A 25,240-nucleotide genomic window follows, 5' to 3' on the forward strand; every position below is an offset into this window, starting at 1 on the left:
TATCATGATCATATAAATAATACTGTTAAATCCTGTTTCTTTAGACTTCGTCTAATTCAATCAATTTCAAAATTCTTAGAACCTAAATCTCTAAATATCCTACTACACTCTTTAATCATTTCTAAACTTGATTACTGCAATTCTCTATTGTTAAACATTACACAAAAAGAACAGAAACGCTTACAAATCATACAAAACACTGCCGTTAAGCTTATTTATAAAGGTAAAAAATATGATCATGTCACTCCCTTTCTGATTAAATCTCATTGGCTCCCCATTAATCATCGGATTACTTATAAAATCTTATTATTAACATTCAAAACTCTTGACACTAATGAACCCCAATTTATAAATAAAGTTCTTATTCCATATAGTACCTCACGTTCGTTACGATCAAACAACCATAAACTTTTAACGGTTCCCTCTTTAAAAGTTATTGGAACCCGCCGACAAGACATGTTTTCTGTATCAGCACCACAACTTTGGAATTCATTACCGTTACAGTTAAGAGACGTAAATAACTTAAGTGATTTTAAAAAGAATTTAAAATGCTTTTTATTCAAGGATGCCTTTAACTTGTAACTTATAAATTACTTCTGAGCTCTCTCTCGTTCTCTTTCTTCTTCTTTTCCATGCTTTTTTCCTGAATCTTTTATGTTGATATCATTTTCATTATTGTATAAATTTATTAGCTCATTTTATACTTGTTATGTAAATGCTCCCTTTTTTTTTTTTAATTGTATTTTAATTTGTATTTATTGTATAAATTGCCAGTTTTATAACATCTTATATGTTATCTCCTATTTTAATATTATGTTTAGTTATATGTTACCTTTATATATTGTAATTCGCTTAGAAACAATTTTAATTAAGCGATTAATCAAATATAAATAAAACTTGAAACTTGAAACTTAGCTCTTATGAACATTTTAGAAAATTGCCAAAAACCTTTCTTTTTATCAAAAATTTCTGACTAATTAGATCTGTCTGTATTTTTCATATCACAATCGTTTGTTAACCGCATTGAACTTATGGCTATGCGGTCTAGAAATTTGTTGTTATGTGATTCAGCATTGCGTTATCTTGACTATCTTGGAGCACCGTGATTGTGACCCCGGAGGCAGGCACTTTGGCCCTGATTCTATAAACGGCACCTATCGGTTAGGCGCCGCTCGGCGTGGTTGTCGATCCATCGCTAGGCGCTATTTATAGACTCGTGCTTAGCAGCCCTAACTGTTCTTGGGTGTCGGTAGGCGTTAGAACCCTAAGCGCGTTGCCATTGAGGCCAGGGTTTGCTCAGGCAGTCGCTTACCGGCACCTAAGTTAAACCACGCCTATACTCCGCCCCCTAACCATGCCTATTTGCCAGACCTCAGACACCTACCGCAAGGTGGTAGGTGCCTACTGGCAAATTAATGTTTTTTAATTGGGGTTTTTTTTTAACAGCGCTTTCGATTATCAGCGCTGCTTAAGCCAATTAAAAAATTAAGTTAGTCGCCTAGATTGGCTAGGTGTGTCGATCCGAGCACCTAACTGTAGGTGCCGGGTTTCTTTTGCTTGATCCAAATCCTTGGTGGCATTGCTTTGTTTTTATTTTTTGTACTTAGAATAAAATATTTTTTGTTTTTTACCTCGAGTGCCTCTTTTATGATGATGCCTGTGCTCCATCCCTACCTTTTTGTGAATTAGTTCTCCATGACGTAGGGCTTTTGGGCTGTTCTTTTCCCATAGATCCAGAATGGGAGAAAGAGCCTTAGTGAACTAGGCCCTGAGCTAGGCCTCAGTTTGCCCATGTTGCAATCCTTTTCTCGCTTGCTTTTGTATTATGTTGCCTTTTTTTCCCCCCTTACAGAACTGGCCTTGGTCTTCCAGAATTGTGCTTCTTACTGGTTACGTTTGCAAGTTATCAGGCTGTTACATGGTCCGACATAAAGCTAACAATTCTTTTCATGACATTCCAGGACTCTGGCTTATTGCCAGTGGGTGGAGAACCTCCACGAGACCCAGAAGATGCTCTCCCTTCCTGGCCCCTTTAGTGACTTACTGAAGTGGATTCTGTGCCACCTTACAAAAGGGATCGTGAAGCGGGAGATGTATGGCCACGGGATTGGACGATTCTCAGAGGAAGAGATATACCTGCTGATGGAGAAAGACATGCGATCGCTTGCAGGCCTTCTGGGTAATGTACATTTTGTTGTAGGTTCCGTGCCCCTTACCTACTGCTCGTGAAAGTAAAAGCTATTTGTTATTTTCACTTTAGGAAATTCGACCACGTTACTCCCCTCCTGAAGAATGCACACTGGCTTCCAATCTCACATAGGATTACGTACAAGATAGCTTTACTAACCTTCAAAACACGATTCTTCAAAGCACCTTTAGTTTTAGACAGACTTCACGAACGCTAAGAGCGAATGAACGACACCTTTTGTCTGTCCCTTCGTTGAGAGTTATTAATGTGTGGTGCTCTAATATCTTCTCTGTCACAGCCCCACAGCTTTGGAACTTCCTACCAGCTTACCTGAGAGAGGAAACAACCTTCGATAGATTTAAAGGAGGTCTAAAACGTTTCTTATTTAAATACGTTTCTGAAGCCTAAGGCCCTTTTAAAGGATTTCTTTGCATTTCTGTCCTTTCTTAATCTCTAAATCGTCCTAAATTAATATTATTTTTTGCCCCTATATGAATATCCCTCCCCCTAGTGTTTTCACCTTCCATGTTCTGTCCTGTAACTACTGGAGTTCTTTCCCCTTTTTACCTTGATCTGTGTGTTTGTCCATGTCTAGTTTTTGTTGTGTTCAATTATGCTGCATTACATTGCTTAGAAATCTGATAAGCGATCTCATTTATTTATTTAATAAATCTGAAGAGCTGTACTACAACCCTTTGCTCTGACTCCAGACAGATCTATTCCAATTTCAATAGTGGCGTAGCGAGGGAGGTTGGTGCTCGGTCACGCCCAACATCGCCGTGCCATGCGACCCCCCCCCCCCACTCTTCCACACCGCTTGAGCCCCCACCCCATGTACCTCTTCAGACATTCGATGGCGCGAACAATGTCTTCCACTTGCTGCTCATGCTGGCCTCGGGTCCCTTCTGATGTCACTTCCTGGTCCCTTGAGCAGGAAGTGACGTCAAAAGGGAGCTGAGGCCAGTGCGAGCAGCAAGTGGACGATGCTGCTTATGCCGGCAAACATTTCAAGAGGAGGAGAGGCACCGGCATCCCCCGCAAAGACGACGCCCGGGGCACTCCGCCCCCCCCTCACTACACTACTGAATTTCAATATTTTTATTTCCTTTTTCTGCCCCCCCCAAACATATTTATGCCACTAGCTGTAATCTATCAAAGAACTAAACTATAAAGGACATGTACATAAGTACTAGAGCCAGTGGGGCACTGGGTTGCACTACATGAAAGGAGCCAAAATGTCCTGCTGCTGCCCCGGGACTTTCTCTCCGACGTCAGGATTGATGTCGGGGGTAAATCTCGTGGGCCAGCCACTGCACGCAGCCATGGCCAGTCCCTGCTACGGAGTTTCTGCTGGGGGAGGGATGGAACATGTCGGCTTCGGGGCTGGAGGGTTGTGCAGCGGGTGTACATCCCGACCGTGACGGCTTTTGGGGTGTGTGTGGGGGGGGGGCAGGCAGGCAGGGATTGCCGGCGATAGGCAGGGAGAGATCCCTTGTGGCAGCCAGGCTGTGTACCCCCTGGGGTACGCGTACCGCATGTTGAGAAACACTGGCTTATACAATCAAAGCAGTTTGCGTGTTTTAGACAGGTATTTATTTTGTACCTGGAGCAATGAAGTGTTGAGGAAAGTAATTTTGCAACCAGGCTTGATTTGAAGGAACTTTTTGTCAGACTGAACAATCCTGCTAGTGCACTTGTTGAATACCTTTTTTCAGCTTTGCCGGATTAATTAAATGCTTTATTTTATTTTAATTTATTTATTTATAACTTACATTACATTACATTACATTAGTGACTTCTATTCCGCCTGTACCTTGCAGTTCTAGGCGGATTACAAAAGAGTTAACTGGACATTTCCAGGATAGTTACAATTTTTTTGGGTTACAGGTGAGATAAGAATGCTGGATATTTCTAAGAGATATTGTGAATTAGATAACAAATAAGTATTGGACATTTCTAGGCATAACAAGGATAACAAGTAAGAAAGCTGTACATTTCCAGGAGCTTTACATTTTAGGGAACTGTATTCTTGGTTGATATTTAGAAAAGGAAAAAGTTACCAGAGAAGTGGAGGCTTTGAGAAGGGAATTTACCGGGGAGGTGAGGGAGGGGGTGGGAGTTAAGGTGTCTGAACATATTTCTTGAATAGCAGGGTTTTGATCTCTCTTCGAAATGTTTTGAGGTCGCTCGTTGTTGTCAGCAGGTTGGAAATGGAGTGGTCGAGTTTTGCTGCTTGCGTCGGCAAGGAACAGAGTAACACACATAGTTAAAAGAACATAAAACCAGATAAACTACGAATAAAACCTCACAATTTGTATAGCAAAGCTAAGCTAATGATTTACACGAGTGGCAATCATTTTCACTTGGCGGCCCATCAGGTCCAGGGCCTGTATAGTAATCCTCTGTCTATACCCTTCTCTCCACTTTCTCTATGCCCTTCATGATCTTGTAAGTCTCTATCATGTCCCCTCTAAGTCTCTGCTTCTCCAGGGAAAAGAGCCCCAGTTTCTCTAATCTTTCAGCATATGAAAGGTTTTCCATACCTTTTATCAATCGTGTCGCTCTTTTTTGAATCCTCTCGAGTATCGCCATATCCTTCTTAAGGTACGGCGACCAATATTGGACGCAGTATTCCGGGTGCGGGCGCACCATCGCCCGATTCAACGGCAGGATAACTTCTTTCGTTCTGGTTGTAATACCTTTCTTGATAATACCTAGCATTCTATTTGCCTTCTTAGAGGCCGCTGCGCACTGTGCTGACGGCTTCATTGTGTTGTCCACTATTATTATTCATTGTGTTGTCTTTTTCTTGGGTACTTTCACCCATTACCAGCCCTCCCATCGAATAGCTGTACTTCGGGTTTCTGTTTCCTACATGTAAGACTTTACATTTCTCTACATTAAACTTCATCTGCCATCTCGTCGCCCACTCTTCTAGTTTGTTCAGGTCCCTTTGTAAATCTTCATAGTCCTCTTTAGACCCAACTCCACTAAATAGTTTGGTGTCGTCTGTGAATTTTATTACTTCGCACTTCGTCCCTGTTTCTAGATCATTTATAAATACATTGAACAGCAGCGGTCCAAGTACCGACCCCTGCGGAACATCACTCATAACCCTCCTCCAGTCCGAGTAGTGGCCCTTCACTCCCACCCTTTGCTTTCTATTCGCCAACCAATTTTTGATCCATCTATGTATGTCTCCTTCTACCCCATGGTTCTTCAGTTTCCGTAGTAGACGTTCATGGGGTACCTTGTCAAAGGCTTTTTGGAAATCTAAGTATACAATTTTTATGGGGTCCCCTTTGCCAATCCGTTTGCAGAAGCCATATTGGCTTGTTTTCATCAGTTTATTCCTTTCTAGATGCTCATCGATGCTGTCTTTTATCAGTGCTTCCGCCATCTTCCCTGGAACCGAAGTCAAACTTAACGGTCACCTCTCGATCCTTTTTTAAAGATGAGCGTAACATTAGCTATCTTCCAATCCTCCGGGATCACGCCTGTTTTCAGAGATAGATTACAAACCTGCTGTAGTAGTTCCGCTATTTCCTCCTTTAGTTCTTTCAATACCCTAGGGTAGATTTCATCCGGGCCCAGAGATTTGTCAGTTTTTAATCTATCTTTCTGCTTGTGTACGTCTTCAAGGCTTACCTCCATGGATGTTAATTTTTCTGCTTGATCTCCTTTGAAGATTTTTTCAAGTTCCGGCACGTTGGATGTGTCCTTTTTTTGTAAATACTGACAAAAAGAATAAGTTTAGTCTATCCACCATTTCTTTTTCCTCCTTCGCCACTCCTTTTTGAAAACTCAGGCCCTAAAATACATGGGATGTTCCCTGCATGGTGGGGGCCCAGTCCTTAAATGAGAATGAAGACAGGCGGAGCACTCCCCCCCCCCCCCCCGATGTCCAATACCCCTCCCAAATCTTTCAATGTCTGATCCCCCTCCAATCCAATCTCCTCTGCTCAACATATCTCCTTCCTGACAGAAAAACCTTGCTCTCAAGATCTACTCAAGGATCTGAAATGGTAGTTTGATGATTCTGGGTGGCAGCTCTCCCACTCTTGCCACCCGGGGTTGCCACCAGCATCCAGAATGGTGTCTTTGCCCCCTAGCTTTAGTCTTGTGGTACTGCTGCTAAAGCCTATCCCTTACTACTGCCATTTTGGATGCCAGCGCTAACCTGAGCAACAGTGGAGAGGAACTGGTGCCACCCAGGATGTCTGAAATAGAAACATAGAAAATGACGGCAGAAAAGGGCCTCGGCCCATCAAATCTGCCCACTCTAATGACTCACCCCCCAACTTCACCCCCCCAAGAGATCCCACATGCCTATCCCATTTTTTCTTAAAATCTGGCACGCTGCTGGCCTCAATCACCTGCAGTGGAAGTTCATTCCAATGATCAACCACCCTTTCGGTGAAGAAATACTTCCTGATGTCACCATGAAATTTCCCGCCCCTGATTTTCAGCGGATGCCCTCTTGTGGCCGTGGGACCTTTAAGAAAGAAGATATCATCTTCCACCTCGATACGGCCCGTGATATATTTAAACGTCTCAATCATGTCTCCTCTCTCTCTACATTCCTCGAGTGAGTATAGCTGCAATTTACTCAGCCTTTCCTCATATGGGAGATCCTGAGGAGGAACAAGAAAACACACAACTGAGGAGGAACAAGAAAATACACAAAGAGATTTCTATTCTGTGCTGGGGGTTTTGTGAAATTCACTAAGCAATTTCTGGCATTACTGCAAAGCAAAAACCACAACATGGATGGATTTAGCGCTGTCCTTCCTTGTAACTACAAATTTAACCTCCAAACATACAGAAACCTCCTAATTCATTTTGCATATTTTAAACACACTCTTTGCTAAGATGTAGAAAACCCAGTTGTGAAGAACGACGTCTATAATACGGTGGCTTTAAAATCTTTCCAAAGCCTCGCTATCGCTTTTAGCGTCAGCCTCGGCGATAAGAACTCCGACGCTCATAGGAATTCTTTGAGTGTCGGAGTTCTTACCGCTGTGGCTAGCACGGCTTTGTAAAGGAGGGGGTTAGTTTGTTCCCCTTTGCTCTGTCTTGGTAGTATTTTTAGCTCTAGCCATACAATATGCTGCAGTCCTACTAAGATGGTTATTTCTTCAATTTTAATCTAACTTGGCATATAGCTCATAAATACCTCTTATTCCTAGTGATAAATATCCATTGTAATATATGATTCAACCACTCTTAGCTATAAATTTCATAACTTGACTGAAGCTTCGGACCTCAGAAACACCACTCGTCGCTCAAAGGTTTATCATAGCGATAAGCTTGACATGTTGTCTCCTCACTGGCCCCACTTTTTTTTTTATCCTAATTGGATTTCAATATTTAAAGTGCAGTTTTTAAAGTGCAACAGTTTCAAAGTGCTTAAAAGGTGCCTTAAAGTGCTACTAGTCAAATGCTTTTACATATGTACTAAAGGTTTATGACTTATCTCAGTTTTTATGATCAGGGAAACTTGAATCCTGTGAGGAGACAACACGTCGAGCTTATCGCTTTGATAAATACTTGAGCGATGAGTGGTGTTTCTGAGGTCCGAAGCTTCAGTCAAGTTATGAAATTTATAGCTATTAAGAGTGGTTGAATAATATATCACAACGGATATTTATCACTTGGAATAAGAGGTATTTATGAGCAGTTTTATAAAAAAACATTTACTGGATGAAACCTGTTAACTAGTTAAACAGCAGGAAGACAGTGTTTGCGGCTCATCTCCAACCAGCCCTGCAACCATTTCTCTGCTTTCTTCCGCTGACAGGCGATAAGAAATACTTCATGGGACCAAAGCTTTCCACCATAGATGCCACTGTCTTTGGGCATCTGGCACAGGCAATGTGGACTTTACCAGGAACGAGGCCTGAGAGACTCATAAAAGGTACATTCTAAGCACTTGTTTACTCTTTCCAAAAATACTAGGATTAGTAAATTGAAAACAAACCAGAGAAAATATATCTTCACTCAACATGTGATTAAACTCTGAAATTTGTTGCCAAAGAATGTAATGAAAGCAGTTAGCTTAGCAGGGTTTTAAAAAGGTTAGGATAATTTTCTAAAAGGAAGGTTCAAAAACCATTATTAAGATGGGCTTGGGAAAATCCACCACTTATTCCTAGGATAAGCAGCATGAAATCTGATCTGTTCTACTCTTTTCGGATCTTGCTAGGTACTTGTGACCATCGGAATGTCCCAGCATGGTAGCTCATGACTCTTTTAGTTGGCTCTTTATATGAATTAAGGTTTTATTTATTTCATTTTGGTGGCCATTTGCTCTCTCTATTTATTGCATCTGTGGCTGCCTGCCAGGCTGTTCGTTTCCTTGCCGAGCATCCGCTGAGTATCCTTTTTTTAATCAAGTGCCCTCTGGAAGATTTATATGTTGTGGATCTCAGATAATTTCTTCTTCTTCAATGTGAGCAAATTGAGGAAAAGAAAAGGCAATTATAAAAAAATTTACAGTTTGAAATATCTAATGAGCATTAAATAATATTTTTAATACGTTAGGGTTGATTAGTGAAAGGGATTTAAATGGCTCCTGGACTTCTATATCGCTCGTGCAGAGCTATCCAGGAATACTTGAGAACAGTTAACTGAATAGTGCTGTGAATATCCTCACTAACTGCCTATGCTGAAACCACCTACCGTGTTTCCCCAAAACTAAGACCTACCCCGAAAATAAGCCCTAGTCCCGGGATCCTCTGAACCGACTCCATCCTTTTTAAAGGCGTGGCCTCCAGAATTGTAAACAATAGTCAAAATGAGGTCTCAGCAGAGTCTTATACAAGGTGACGGCATAATTTGCAGTTGCTGCTCCTGCAGATGAAAGAATGGGAGTAACGCACGCACACTTTTGAAAATGCAGTTGCGCTCGTGTTATTAACTCCCCTGACCTAAATGCAGCTCCCAGGATATGCTCATTAGATTATCACAATGTCTTATAGGTGGATCTGCCTGGAAAATTTTTAAGGAAACTTCAACTAGTCCAGAATATTGTGGCAAGACTTTTGAGTAAGAGGAAAACCAATGTGTTGTATAAATTACAGTATATTGGCTACCTATGAGTGAACGTTGATTCTGCTGCTCACTTTAAAAAATGCTGAAATCCGAGGTCCCTCCATTACTTTGCCACTTGATGGACCGTCGGTCTGTCCTAGTAAGGCAACTCAAGTTCTTTTTTGTTTTCCTTTTTTTTTTAAATTTATGATTTCAAAAAATGCAACTACAAGCATCAAATCTTGTTAAAGTAACACAGAAAGAATAATTCTTATCAGAAGAAAACAAAAAACAATACTAGCATATCTTCATTAGATCTCAAAAGAAGAAAAAGAAAGCAAATAGGAAACAAATTTAAGGAAAATAACTGTGAAGGAAGGCTCTTATGTGTACGATGGGGGCTGAAAAGTTCTCCGACCAACCAACAAAGGGGCAGTCTTCTTCGAGGGCTATACACTTAGCCCAGTGATAGTAGTGCCGGGGGGGGGGGGTGCGGATCACCCCGGGCAGTGTAAACCGCCTAGAACAGGGGTGTCCAACTTTTTGGCTTCCCTGGGCCGCATTGGCCAAACAAAATGTTTCTGGGACCGCACAAATGCGCAAACGCTGCAGCAAGACAGAGGAGGGAGCCGGCAAGATGGTAAACACCCAGGGGCAGCAGAGGAAAACACTGCATTGCCCTTGTCCGCACAAAATACTTCACGGGGGCAGCATGTGGCCCTCGGGCCGCAGGTTGGACACCCCTGGCCTAGAACTTTTGGTTATGACAGTATAAAAGAATAAAGTTATTATTATTACTGTCATGGTTTTAAAGAGGTATGGGGAGGAAGGGAGGGCGTGAGGGTGGGGAAGGAATGAGAGGGATAGGGAAATGTGTGTGTGAGGGGGGGGCGGTGCCACTGCCACAGGTGCCTTCTACCATCGCTACACCACTGCCCAGTGATTTTCCACTTTTTTGTTGTGTATTTTTCCAATGGAATGAAAAAAGTGGAAAATCACTGGACTAAGGCCCAGATTCACTAAAGATAGTGACTCAATCGCTGTTGGCTGATTCTCCAAGGGAGAAGCCCAAGGCAGCTGAGCCAATCAGGGCCTTAGGCTCCTCCCTGTGCATCACAGGATGCACTGGGGTGGGGCTTAAGGCCCGCATTGTGCAGGAGGAGGACGGAGGAGCAGCAGTCAGGTTTTAGGATAGTAAAACCCGATGCAAAATAGCCAAGCAAATGTTAGTGGATCAATCACTTGGCTATTTTGCATGGGGTTTTACTTATTTGCATGGATTAGGTCGGATTGGAAAATACGCTGTGGGTCGTTTAGTGAATCGGGTGGTTAGCAGCAATTGTCGTTAAACGAACAATTTCTAACTTTAGGAATCTGGGCCTAAGTGCTTAGCCCCTTGATGGAGATTGACCCAAGTATGTTGGTTGGACTGAGAACTTTTTGGTGGCTCCTCATACCCTACCCCAACTTCCATTGATCTAACATGTTCTTCTTCATATCCAAAAAGGTTCTCAGTTGCTCAGGTATAAAAATACATATTTAACTCCAGCAAATTTAACAGTGCATTTGCATATGTTAAGAGGAAAGAAACATAGAAAATTGATGACAGATAAAGGCCAAATGGCCCATCTAGTCTGCCCTTCCACAGAAATCCTTTATTTCTTGCCTCATGCCTTCTCCTGTCTTGAGTGACCTTGGGGAGGCATAGGAAAAGGGCCTGAACATGGTTTAGATCCTGCTCAAAAACAAATGTAACCAGCAAGGTGGCCTTCTCAGTCACTTCACTAATAGATTGTTCTAGTACAACTAATAAATTATTTATGTCCAATCCACTGGTTTCCATCTGTCTTTCTGCCACTTCTCCTGGAGAATTTTTCAAGGAACTTGGCATAAAGTAAATTCTATTTAAAGGCGAATCACATCCGGGGCAAACTTTAAAGCTACAATCAAATATTTCTTAAACAGTTCCCCAGTTGATATACCTGTATATAAGTCTCAATCTGATCTATTTTACTATGATAAACTTTTAATAATAGAAACATGAACATCTTAGGTTTTTATTTGATTTGAAGTCCTTTTGAACCTCTTCTACTGTTTTTTTGTAAGTTCTTCCATTTTTGCCAGTAAAGTAGTTACCTCCTTGGCTCAGTTCTGAACTGTGGAGTCTAAACACTGAAGAACTGTCCAGTTAAGTTCCAGCTTAACCTTTTTTGGGGGTGGAGCATAGGATGAATTCTAAGCTAGAGAGTTGCGCGGGAACAGAAATCCCACCCATCCCCGCCACCCGTTCCCGCCAGGATCCTCTCCGTCCCCACCCGTCCCCGCCAGGATCCTCTCCGTCCCCACCCGTCCCCGCCAGGATCCTCTCCGTCCCCACCCATCCCCGTCAGGATCCTCTCCGTCCCCACCCGTCCCCGCCAGGATCCTCTCCGTCCCCACCCGTCCCCGTCAGGATCCTCTCCGTCCCCACCCGTCCCCGCCAGGATCCTCTCCGTCCCCGCCAGGATCCTCTCCGTCCCCACCCGTCCCCGTCAGGATCCTCTCCGTCCCCACCCGTCCCCGCCAGGATCCTCTCCGTCCCCACCCGTCCCCGCCAGGATCCTCTCCGTCCCCGTCAGGATCCTCTCCGTCCCCACCCGTCCCCGCCAGGATCCTCTCCGTCCCCACCCGTCCCCGCCAGGATCCTCTCCGTCCCCACCCGTCCCCGTCAGGATCCTCTCCGTCCCCACCCGTCCCCGCCAGGATCCTCTCCGTCCCCACCCGTCCCCGCCAGGATCCTCTCCGTCCCCACCCGTCCCCGCCAGGATCCTCTCCGTCCCCACCCGTCCCCGTCAGGATCCTCTCCGTCCCCACCCGTCCCCGCCAGGATCCTCTCCGTCCCCACCCGTCCCCGTCAGGATTCTCTCTGTCCCCACCCTTCCCCGCAAGGAATTTCCTCTATCCCCGCCAGTCCCCATAAAAAGCAGCAATTACTTCTGACAGGATCATCAATTCCACAGTTTCTTTTGTTTGCGCTGTTGTTTTCCTTGTGGAGTCTCTTTGGTGGAAGCCTTTTTTTGTTTTCTGTTCAGGTAATTAACTTATAAACCCCCTCTTTTACTAAGGCTGACGTGTCCATTATATTATATGGATGAACCCTGCTTCCAAAAGCCTTCCATCCCTGTGGGAGTCCCGTTGGCTAGAGGGGGGTCCCTGTGGGAGTCCCGTGGGCCAGAGGGGGGTCCCCGTGGGTGTCTCGTGGTTAGGGGGAATTCCCACGGGACCCATGGGATTCCCGCGATCCCCGTTCCCGTGCAGACCTCTATTCTAAGCCCTTCGATGGAACCTTTATCAGGTCACATGAGCTGCTGGTCGCCTTCACCATCAGCTGTCTAACTTGCATTTTCTACAGCAGAAGCTGCTACAACCTTACAGAAGTCATTTCCAGTGGACAAGGAGGTGGGTTGGTATCTGGAGGCAATAGAGTGTCGGGCGCAACAGCAGAGCACAACTTTCCTGCTCTTTCCGATGGGGGTCTGAAGACTTAGTGGTCCAACTTCTGCTGGATGGGAGAGGAGGTTGCCGCTGGGGAGGGAGCAGCTCTGACCACCCTTTTCCTCTTAGTATGGGGCATAGCACTTAGAAAACAAAAGGTAAAATCCCAAATCAACCGAACGCTGCTAACCACCAGCAGAACATCTTATCATTCCCCCCCACACACACACTAATCGCAAGAAGCAATTTCACTTTCTTATGTTCTTCAATAGGAGGTTTTGTTGACAATTCCAGATAAATTTATTTATGGGAAACAGAAATGGAGAAGGAAGGCATTTAGGCAGGTAGCAGTAGACAGGTGGAATAAATTACTGGAATAAATGAAAATCTACAATTAAGTTTTGGTTTTAGAAAGGCCTTGAAATCCCATTTGTTCCCTGGAGGAAATATTTGTTAAAATTTGATTAAATTTCACTTAGCGCCATGTAGACAGTCAGGAATGGCTTCCAGCCGTCTAACTAGCACATAGGCAGCTAGCCACCGATATTCAGCAGGGAGTAGCCAGCTACCTGCATAAATCCAAGTTCACATACCAGGGACCCAGAATATGGAAGAACCTCCTTCTTCACCTGCGACACACATGCACATACTAGAGCTTCAGGAAAAGATTAAAGACCCACCTTTTCTCCTCAAACCGTCTAATTTTCATTCAGTGGTCATGACCTCTGATCGAGAATCTTATTGTAAACTGCATTAAATCCTAGATGAAACTTGTGGTATAGAAGGAAAAATGTATGGTACGGTATCGCAAGTTGAATATCTCGGTCTCCGGATTGGCTGGTGACAGGCTGTGTCGCGCAACATAGCTGATTGCCACCAATCAGCTAAGTTCGGTGGCCAAAGACAGCCATCTTTGACCGTTGATACTTAGCTGGCTAGCCAATAAATACCGCCATAGCCAGCTGGCCAAAAATAGATGGGAAATTCAATGCCAGTGGCTGAATATGGCACTAGCATTGAATTTCTGGTATCACCACAGACTGCGGGAGATCACCAGCAATCTCTTGTGGTCTGAATATGAACCTGGATCACATTGTACTATTTTTTATATTTGTAAAGCATCTTGAATGACATCGCTAAGAAGAAGGAGGTCCAATATTCTTAGCCACTGAAATGGCTTGCTTGGGGCTATCCATGGCACAAAAATGTGTGGAAAGGCATTTCAGATATGACGTCTGAAGTCTGACTGTGAACATTTTCAGAAGTACGTCCAAAAATTGGGAAGTAAAAAGTCCATTTTTTTGAAACTGAACATTTCTAGATGTGTTTGTCCTTAGTGCATCTATCTTTTATGGCCATTTTCAAAACACAAAATATCTAAAAGAAAAAACACACCAAATAAGCCGTTAGGATGTAGGAAGGGCCAGCATTTGTAGTAGACTGGCCACAAAGACATCCCAGCAGAGCAGTGGGGCACCTCAGGGAGCCGTGCAGTGAACTTCACATAAAAAGGCCCAGGTACTCATCTGAAAATAAGCCCCTTATATTATATGGTGAGCCCTCCCAAACCCACTGGGTGGAGGAAGGGGATTGGGACTTATATACTGGCTTTTTCTAGTTGTACAACCATACTCAAAGTGGTTTACATACTTCCCTATCTGTCCTGGTGGGCTCACAATCTATCTAATGCAGGGGGTGTCCAACCAGCAGCCCGGCTTGACATTAGTGCTACCCAATTCACAGATTGAACCTACTGTATTTGTTTCCTTAAAAAACCGGACTCACCAATTCAGTGAGTCCTGAGTCTCCTCTCCTAAAACAGCAGCGGTGGTGAACAGGCTGCTCCTGGCTGGTCTGCCAGGGACTTAGCTCTGCCGCATCACTGATGATGCGGCAGAGGGAAGCCCTGGTGGGCAGGCCAAGAACAGCCTGTTTATCATTGCTGTTTTAGGAGGCCCAAAAATTCCTCCTTTTCGATCCTCTTGCTCTGGCAGGCTCAGAAGGGAAGGTCGGAGTCAGCCCTCAGGACTTCCATTTGTCCTGTGGTATTCATGACTCTCAAAGGGATATAAATATTTTCACTAATAGAGAGATAGTTAGAGAACCTCACTTTTTTTTTCTTTTGTAGCCTTTCTCATTGACGATTGTTTTGCCAAACTGCTCCTGTGTGATTGCTGTAGTAGAGAGGCATATTGATTTATGCCATTGAAAGATGTATTGGAAATCTATTGTCTGCTCCATTTTGTTTAGAAAACTTTTGAAGGTCTTCCATTGATGGTACAGAAGAGGTTGGGACATTGCACTAGATGTACTTACAGTCAGTTGTGTTGCATTGTGTTTCAGGTGAACTGATTAACCTCGCTATGTACTGTGAAAGGATCAGGAGGAAATTCTGGCCAGAGTGGTATATGGACAATGACAACAGCACATACGAATCTGAGGACAGCAGCGAGGAGAGCAAGCTCCAACCCTCACTGCAGGAATTCAGCTTCTATTCAAGGACAGGCACGTACGAGGACGAGATCAGCATCTCCCAGACACCAGACACAGACTTCACTGGACAGTCGCTCTTCGATTCCGATGTGGACATGGAGGAGTTTACAGACCACGAGCAGTACAAATGAAATCGAGCACTTTTTCATTCCTATCCAACAAGCAGCATGTGAGGGTCAAGTCTGGTTACCCGGGTAGAATTACTTTTAAATCAGACTGCCTTTTACACCTGGAGTCTTCAGCCATCTTCCTCTTTTGAGGTCTTTGAAAGGGTAAATCTTTCGTTTCGAGATGCTGTTTGGCGGCCTCGTTGGTAACTCTAGTTAAAAACTGCCGAAACTACTTTGTTAGAGTAAGACGTTCTGGGAAAATGAAATGACATTGATAACGTAATACAGGGATTCATTTCTTTTCCCTCTCAGGTGTTTAGATGATGAGTGACATAAACCTACCACATGATATATTCCTCCCATTATACCCGGGCATGCAGAAGGACACATGTTTGTGCTTATGATGAAAGCGTGTTGTTACGGTACAGCTAGGTTCATAATTCCCCAACAGTTGAATTTTCAAGATCTCCACCATCAGCGTGCAGCAGATACATTTGTATACATTGGACCTGCTGTTAGTGATCTGTAACCTGTCGCTAAAATTGTCTGTAGTACCTGAAGATTGGAGGGTGGCCAACGTTATGCTGATTTTTAAAAAGGGTTCCAAGGAAGATCCAGGAAATTACAGACCGGTAAGCCTGACTTCAGTGCTGAGTAAAATCGTGGAAACAAGTATAAAAAATAAAATTGTGGAACACGTAGACAAACATGATTTAATGAGACGGAGTCAGCATGGGTTCAGCCGAGAGAGATCTTGCCTCACCAATTTGCTTGACCTCTTTGAAGGTGAGAATAAACATGTGGATAAAGGTGAGCCGGTTGATATAGTATATCTAGATTTTCAGAAAGCTTTTGATAAAGTTCCTCACGAGAAACTCCTGAGAAAGTTCATTTGTGGATTAGGAATTGGTTATCAGATAGAAAACAGATGGTAGGGTTAAATGGTCATTTTTCTCAGTGGGGGGGGGGAGGGTAAATAGTGGAGTGCCACAGGGATCTGTACTGGGACCGGTGCTATGTAACTTATTTATAAATAATCTGGAAATTGGAACAACGGAGTGATTAAATTTGCAGATGACACTAAACTGTTGCACATGCAGATTGTAAAAAATTTCAGGCGGACTTAGGAAATAGGAAGACTGGGCATCTACATGGTAGATGAAATTTAATGTGGAAAAATGCAAAGGGATGCATATTGGTAAGAATAATAAAAATCATAGTTAGCAGATGCTAGGGTCCACCTTGGGGGTTAGCACCCAGAAAAGAGATCTGGACAGTATAATGAAACCTTCCACCCAATGTGTGGTGGCAGCCAATAAAGCAAACTAGATGCTAGGAATTATTAAAAAAGGGGTGGTTAGCAAGACTAAGAATGTTGTAATGCTTCTGTATCACTCCATGGTGCGATCTCACCTTGAGTATTGCGTTCAATTCTGGTCGCCTTATCTCAAGAAAGATATAGCGGAACTAGGAAAAATTCAAAGAGCAACCATGATAAAAGGGGATGGAACTCCTCTCATATGAGGAAAGACTAAAAAGTTTGGGCTCTTCAGCTTGGAAAAGAGACAGCTGAGAGGAGATATGATTGAAGTCTTCAAAATCCTGAGTGGTGTAGAACGGGTACAAGTGGATTAATTTTTTACTCCGTCAAAAATTACAAAGACTAGGGGACACTCGATGAAATTAGAGAGTAATACTTTTAAAACTAATAAGAGGACATATTTTTTCACTCAGATAATAGTTAAGCTTTGGAACGTGTTGCCAGAGATTGTGGTAAGAGCGGATAGCAGAGCTGGTTTTAAGAAAGTTTTGGACAATTTCCTGGAGGAAAATTTCATTGTTTGTTATTGAGACAGACATAGGGTTAGCCACTGTTTGCCCTGGCTCAGTAGCATGGAATGTTGCTACTTTTGGGGGTTTGGCTACCATGAGGATGGGCTACTGAGCTAGATGGACCATTGGTCTGACCCAGTAAGGTTATTCTTAAAATAGTCTGAAAACCGATAGATGCTGGGATTAATAGGACAGGTTTGGGAAGTACTTTGTCATAGATGGCCACCGGGAGTGTGTGCAGTCTACAGTCTGCTACGTGGCACTCTTAGATAATATTTAAGGAACTCTGTAAATAGGCCTTCCTTTGGATTAGGGGAGAAAAGTTGTGTGCAGAAAAATGGAACTTTCAGTTGTAAGGGCATCATTTCTGTTCTGGAATATTGTAATTATTTATTACACTATTATTCACAATTTCTGTTGAGGCACACGTGAGATATCCGATGATGGTGTGCGAGTAGGGGCTTGTTAGTCCTTGCCTTGTTGTTCTAAGCGCTGGAGGTTCTCCTCCCTTCGCTGACCTCTCACACTGAGGATATCCCATTTCACAAAAAATTTTTACATATGTAAAAGACTCGAGGGTTTGCCTGGTGTTCACATTTTTTATTTCCAGAATACCACTCTCAGAACTTATAGACTTTTTTTTACTGCCTTCATGTTTGAATCTTTTTTTAACATAAAATAAGCCATACTGAGTCAGACCAAAGTTATACAGCCCAGCATCCTGTCTTCAAATTAGATCCAGTTTCTCATAATTAATTTCAATTCAATCACTAAAAAGAGCTATATGATTATTATTCTCAATATAATCATTCAACATTTATTACATACTTAAAATTCATTAGAACTCACAATTAATTGTTCAATTCATATAACTTAATACTATTACATATTTCTAACTACCCTTTCCACCCTATTAAAAGTTCATATCAAAATTTTACTTATTGTTCCTTCAATGTTGTCCAAACTTAATTCTTTGTACAATTTATTTTTCCACTTGATATTTCATCTCACTCATGCTTCAATTTTGATGAAATGAAGCATGAGTGAGATGAAATATTGAGTGGACGAATAAATTGTACTAAAGAATTAAGTTTCCACAACATTTAAGGAAGCCAAGTTTACCATTTGGACAATAAGTAAAATTTTGAAATGATCTTTTGATATGAATTTTTAATAGGGTTAGAAATATGTAATAGTATTAAGTTATATGAATTGAACAATTAATTGTGAGTTCTAATGAATTTTAAGTATGTAATAAATGTTGAATGATTATATTGAGAATAATAATCATATAGCTCTTTTTAGTGATTGAATTGATATATTCATAGATGAGAGCTATTGAACTGGAATTATAAATCCCGTTAGTGTGTTAGTTGGGAAGCCAATAATTAATTTCAAGAGATATGCAATGGCTCTCTCAGGTCTTATCCAGCCAGTGCTTTATGGACTTTCCTTGTCCAGACCTCTTTTGAAACCCACTATGTAATGTAATGTAATTTATTTCTTATATACCGCTACATCCGTTAGGTTCTAAGCGGTTTGAAGAAAATATACATTAAGATTAGAAGTGAGAAGGTACTTAAAAAATTCCCTTACTGTCCCGAAGGCTCACAATCTAACTAAAGTACCTGGAAATTAATAAAGAAGAGAAAATAAAGATGGTTGAAAAAGAAAAATTCTATGTGAACTTATAGGATGGAAATTAAACTGACAGTGAAGAACTGTATGAAAAATACATATGGAATGCAGTTAGAGAGGGTAGGTTACAATCTATTTATGGTATTTGTTTAATTGGAAGGTGTTAAGGTGGGTAATTTGGGGGAAGGTTATCTGAAGGTAGGTGAATCTTCTGGAGGTAAAAAAGGAGGGGTTAAGATATTTGGATGAATTTTTTGAAAAGCAGGGTTTTGATTTCTTTTCTGAATGTTTTGAAGTTGTCTGATATTGTCATAAGATTGGAGATGGAATGGTTGATTTTTGCTGCTTGTGTTGCCAGAAGATTGTCAAACATTTTCTTGCGTTGTGTGCCTTTGAGTGGGGGGAAGGCGAAAGGGTTCGAGGTTCTTCTGTGTCTTGAGGTGGAGTTCTATGTTAGTTCACTTAACCATTTCCAGCTGCCACAGCCAAATTCCACCCTCTGTGCTCTTCATTAGTTTCATGGTGGAGTGTCCTTTTGTTTTTGGGTTTGATGGGCTAAGCAGTCATTCCATATTTAAAAATCCCCCCCCCACCTGCTTTTGATCTTGTAAACTTCTATCTCAGTTGTCCTTCTTTAAACTGAAAAAACCTAATCTATTTAGCCTCTCTATTTTGTCACCCTTCTCAGAACGAGATGGGTGACTGGAATTGCATACAATACTCAAAATGAGGATGCACCAGGGGCCGACACAGAGGCATAATGATATTCTCAGATTTGTCGTCCTGTTCTTCTAATCTAATCTAATCTAATGCTTGGCTTTATATACCGAGACATAAGTCAAAGAAAGCTCGACTCGGTTTACAATAATTAATTAACAAATAAAAACCATAAAGAATACGACTAAGTTTTGGAAGATTAATTTTTAAAGTGTTTAGCAAATAAAATGGTTTTTAAAGATTTACGAAAAAGTTAGAGTGAACCGGAACTCCTTAAAAGGAGTGGAAGATGATTCCAAAGTTGAGAGAGCCTAAAAATCAGAGATTGAGTAAAAATCTTGACTCCTTTTATCCCTTTCTTGGAAGGAAGAGATAATTTAAATTGTTGATTACCTCTTGCAAAGGAAAATCTGTAAACACCTTAAGAGTGGCTGCACTCTGGTCTGAAAGTTTCAATGTAGGAAGCCAAGCGTGACTTTGATTGGTGGCTCCTAACTCAGAGTCCAGCATTCTGCTAGTCTCACAAGATCCTTCCCGTTTGTCATCTACAAATCTGATCATTTCTCTCATGGATGCTTTCTACAGATCATTTATGAATATGTTAAGTTCCAGTACAGATTTTTTCCCAATTGTCAATCTCTCCATTTAGTTCTACTCTGTTTCCCGTTCTTTTAGCCAGTTTCTAATCCACAGTAGGGCATTGCTTCTTATTCCATTACTTTTTACTCGTAATTTCGAGGCGTAGTCGGGTTACCATATTTTTGATGGGAAAACGAGAATATATGGCCCCCACCCCCACACAAACCTCATGTCCACTTCTTCCTAGAGCTCGAGGCCACATCTGGAAAGCCTACGAGTATGCGCAGATTTGATGTGATGATATCATTTTGTCACATCTGTGCATGCATGGAGGCCCTCCAGACGTGGCCCCAAGCTCTGGCTGAGTCGGGCCTGTGCAAAATCCGGAGAAAGTGCCCGGTTTGCAAAATCCATCTTGACACATGGACAGTCCTCTAAAAATAAATCTGTGCAAATAAATCTGGATATATGGTAACCCTACGCATGAGGACTGGCTAAAGGTACACAAGTATGAAAATGCTTGCTTACTTTGCCATTATGAGGCTATTGAAAGTTGTCTCCGTAATGAGTATGCTCAGGCAACAAAGATTGAAGGCAAGTTCACCAAGAAACTGAAGACCCTGTTGGGGCACGTTTGGTCCCACTGTAACTCAGTAATGAGAAAATTAATCATTTAACACAGCTTATAAAGCACATCAGAGATAATTGTGAACCTATATGATGACTAATACTAGGGTTACCAGATTTCCTCTTTTAAAAAAAAAGACAAAAGACACCAGGCATCACCCCGTTCTGCCCCAGCTTCACCCCCACACAAGTCTCATGTCTCCCCAAGCTCGGGCCATGTTTGGAGGGCCTCTGTATGTACACGGATGTCAATGTGATGATATCACGTGCATGCACGCATACATGTGACATCATTCTGTTGACATCCGCTCTTGCACAGAGGCCCTCTAAATGCAGGCCTGAGCTTGGGGCCTTCCAAAACCCAGACAAACTGCTGGGCTTTGGAAATCAATCCAGGCACCCGGACAGTCCTCTAAAAAGAGGACATGTCCGGGTTTTTCCAGACATCTGTTAACCCTAACACATTTTACTCTTCATGAGGGGACATGATTGAGACATTCAAATACATCACCGGGCGTATCGAGGTGGAGGATGATATCTTCTTTCTCAAAGGACCTTCTGCCACCAAAGGGCATCCGCTCAAATTCAGAGGAGGGAAATTTGGTGGGGACACCAGGAAGTATTTCTTCTCGGAAAGAGTGGTGGATCACTGGAACGGGCTTCCAGTGCAGGTGGTCGAGGCCACTAGCGTGCTCGACTTTAAGAATAAATGGGACATCTACATGGGATCCCTACGAAGGTCGTGTTAAAGGAACTGGGTCATTTGCACTCAGACTTAATGGGGTGGGTCGGTAGAATGGGCAGACTTGATGGGCTATAGCCCTTTTCTGCCGTCATCTTTCTATGTTTCTAAGCTTATGCCCTGGATACACTGGGATCATGATATGTGTTTGTCATCTCTGAATAGCAGTTATCAAAACATCCCATCAATACTCATTAAAAAAAAAGCAATGGAAGTCCTTGTTTTGCGCAACAGAAATCTGCCAAATTATCATGTGCCCAACGAATCATGCAAATTGATATTCAGTCTTTGGCGGTCCCTGTTTTTTTTAGATGCTGGTCACTGTAGAGTTTTTGTACAATTCTGGACCAGGCTGGTTAACATCTGGTATACTATGGCTGCTGGCATTGGTCCAGATCCTGGCGATAATCAGACCGATACCTGGATAATTATGGATAAAGTTAGGGCAGCCTTATTTCTGTCTTGCTTTTATCTGAAGTTTCCTAGTTAGCAAACATCCTCGCTCTGCCCAGATAATGCCAAGTTGGTTGGACTAAATTTTCAGTGGCATTAATCCATGTAAGTGCTGCTGAAAATCTAGGAATAACCTGGTGATTGGGACGTACTTGAGTAAGTGCTGCTCCCACTGGAGGCTGACTGAAACTAGATTTTTTTTTTTTTTGCCTAACTTGACTGCTCAGTTTCAGATGAAACTGAAAGTGGGTCGGTCCTGTCCCCAAGCAACACCCACTCCCTCACCTCATGACCACAAAGCCTCCATCCACCCTTCCCCCCCCAACCAGACAGCTCCCTGGACTACCTTAAATCCTGGTGGTCTAATATCCTAATTGGGGCAGGAACAGTCTCCAGTCACTCCTGCTACTGCTGTCTCTGCCATCAAAATGAAAGCCGAGACCTTCGCCTTCACTTGCTCGTGAGCAGATCTGGGAGGAGTGAGGAAAGGCTCTTTCTGTTCAGGGAGAGAGACAGAGGGATGAACACTGGTCCTTTGGGGAGAGGAATGGGACGCAACCCAAATTTCAGTTCAGCTAAAAACGAGCATGCATGCCTGAGCATGGATTTTGGGCCAGTTCTCATGCTGAAATAAACTGAAACTGAAATTCGGTAAGCCTCGAGCTCCCGCCTGCATAAATCCTGCTGAATATTAGGCCCAATCTTTATTCATATCACAAACACCCTCCCCCACCAGAATAAAGTAAAAATTAATAAATTATATTTAACAAATGATTATCAATTGGCAGTGGAAGCTAACATCACAAGAATAAATAGCTATCCCGTTAATAAAATTAGTCATTTTTTTTCTACACGCATTTGACGTTTTTGCCTTGTGAGGCCAGAGATATTGCAAACCAGTAGAAACATAGAAACATAGAAGATGACGGCAGATAAGGGCCATAGCCCATCAGGTCTGCCCACTCTACTGACCCACCCCCAAGTCTACTATCCTAGGGATCCCACACCTGATGACAGGTTTCCTTAGCTTAACCCTCTAAGGGATCCCACATGGGCATCCCATTTGCTGTTAAATTCTTGCACGCTGTTTGCTTCGACAACCGTCGCCGGGAGCTCGTTCCAAGGATCAACCATTCTCGATGAAATTTCCCACCCCTGAGTTTGAGCTGATGCCCTCTTGTGGCTGAGGGTCCTTTGAGAAAGAGAATCTCTTCTTCCATCTCGCTACGGCCGGTAATATACTTAAACGTCTCGATCATGTCTCCTCTCTCCCTACGTTCCGTTGTTACATTTACCCCCCTCAGCTACACACCTTTTGTGCTCTGTGATGTGTGAGTCTGTAGAGTGTGGCAGTCTGGGGACGGGGGGTGACCAGGAGGGCCCTTAAAGTGGCTGCAATCTAACGCAGGGCCCCAACTGGAGCTCTCATCTAGTCATTATCCGGTGATAGGTAATCCTCTTCCTAATTCCCAATGCATTTTTGTAGAGTGTGAATATGCCAAAAAAGGTGGAGGAACAGGGCAATGGAGACAACGTGATGGGTCATTTTTGCACAGTACCATTTGTCGGAGCAGTGGAGGAGAAACCTAATGGCTGGAGCAGCGGGCTAAGAGCCAGGGAAGTCTGGTTCAAGTCCCACTGTAGCTGCTCATGATCTCAGGCAAGTCCTGAAACCCTCCATTGCTTCTGGTACAACCCTAGAGTGTGAGCCCACCAGGGACAGGGAAATACCTGCTGTGTACCTAAGTGTAACTCACCTTGAGCTACAACTGAAAAAAAAAGGCATGAGCCAAATCCAAATAGAAATAAATGAATAAGAAATAAATCATCTTGTGATTAATTCCTTTGCAAGGGTTGATAAGCACTAATGTTGGCTTGTAGGCAACAGGAGCATGGCTTTACCGATGAAATAGCTTTGTGTGGCAAATCTGCCATTCTAAATGGCACAGATGTAGGGCATTGTTTGAGGGCGTACGTGGGTGGTGTGTGCATTATGATAGGATGGTGTTGAAGAAAAGAAGTGTATGTGTGTGGTTTGTTTGGTAGACGACCCTAATGTATTCCAAAGGCACTAGTAAGTGGGTTTAGCACTTGATAACATAGGACTGTCTTGTGTGCTAAGCCCATTTCTAATGTGTCCGGCAGGGGCAGAGCCATAGGGAGGGCCTGGCCTGCCCACCGAGCAGCCACCGTCTGCAGCAGTGGTTGCCTATATGCTCTTGGCTGCTGACCCGGAAGCCTTCCTTCTGACTTGTGTGCGTTTTGTGGCAGAGGGAAGGCTTCCAGGTCAGCTGCCGGCAGCGTGTAAGAACCACTGCCAGCGATTTGAAGGGAAATAGAAATATTGCACAGGCTGTTGGGTGGGGGGGGAGGAGATGGGAAGGTAAAGAAAGAGAGGTTTACTGGCTTGGGGGGTGGGGGAAGCGAGAGAAAGAGAGAGGCTGCTGCACAGGCTGAGAGGAAGGAGAGATGCTCGCCCACTTTGGGCTCAGGCCCACCCAAAATTAGCTGGCTATGTCACTGGTGCCCAAGAAATAAGACAAATTTCCATTATTTCTCTTACAGAGCCCGTGCTAAAAAAAATTGATAGAGGCACTGAGAGCAGCCGCCTTATGGATTCGCTAATCACTTGGTGCACGTGACTTGGAATACGCTAGATGGATTGCAGATACATGCCCATTCTCCACACTTGAAACGCCCCTCAACACAATAAATACCACCTATTTAGTTCATGCAAATAAATTGCTTACCACAAAACGCTTTCACATGCTTTGCGGAAAGTGTTTTCACATTCACTAAGCATGTGTTAGGGCTTAACACACTTGAGTAGACATACCCCATGGTATGCATTCTTTCATTCAGTCCTGTGCCCAGCGTGAAAATGAATTTCACTTATTTGACCGCTCATACTGTGGCATTCCTTTTTGTCTGTACTACGTTACTGTTCTTATACATTGTAAGAAAAGCGGTATATCATGGCTAGTATACTCTAAAATGCCTGTAACTATTCAACCTCTGCCGGCCGTTGTTTACATACTAGACATTGCAGGCTTCTTAGACGTGGACATTCAAGCTTTGATTCCATAAAAGATGCCTACATTTAGGCATCTAGATTTGTCCACCTAGCCAATCTAAGTGCCGTTTTCAACGGCCTTAATTGGCACTGATAATTTAAAGCGCTATTAAAAATTAATGAAAAACCAAAATTAATTTTCCGGTAGGCACCTACCACTTTGATGTAGGCATCTACACTGAGGCACCTACTGTCAAGCAGGCATGATTAGGGGGTGGCTTCGGGGTGTATCTGGGGTGGAGTTTGGGTGTGGATTGAGTTAGGCAGGAGACACTTGTGTA

General features: G+C 43.0%; 1 protein-coding gene across 1 annotated transcript in view; it reads left to right on the forward strand.

Annotated features, from left to right (window-relative positions):
- Positions 1–15,919, forward strand: part of FAXC (failed axon connections homolog, metaxin like GST domain containing) — a 50,546-nt gene extending 34,627 nt beyond the window's left edge. Inside the window, exons 4-6 of the mRNA XM_033938482.1 lie at positions 1,962–2,179; positions 7,989–8,105; positions 15,038–15,919. Of these exons, the coding sequence (XP_033794373.1) occupies positions 1,962–2,179; positions 7,989–8,105; positions 15,038–15,318 (616 nt within the window). The 3' untranslated portion in view covers positions 15,319–15,919. The remainder of the gene's footprint in view (positions 1–1,961; positions 2,180–7,988; positions 8,106–15,037) is intronic.
- Positions 15,920–25,240: the final 9,321 nt, after the last annotated feature.

The sequence above is a fragment of the Geotrypetes seraphini genome, chromosome 3 (assembly GCF_902459505.1).
Source record: "Geotrypetes seraphini chromosome 3, aGeoSer1.1, whole genome shotgun sequence".
Taxonomy (NCBI): domain Eukaryota; kingdom Metazoa; phylum Chordata; class Amphibia; order Gymnophiona; family Dermophiidae; genus Geotrypetes; species Geotrypetes seraphini.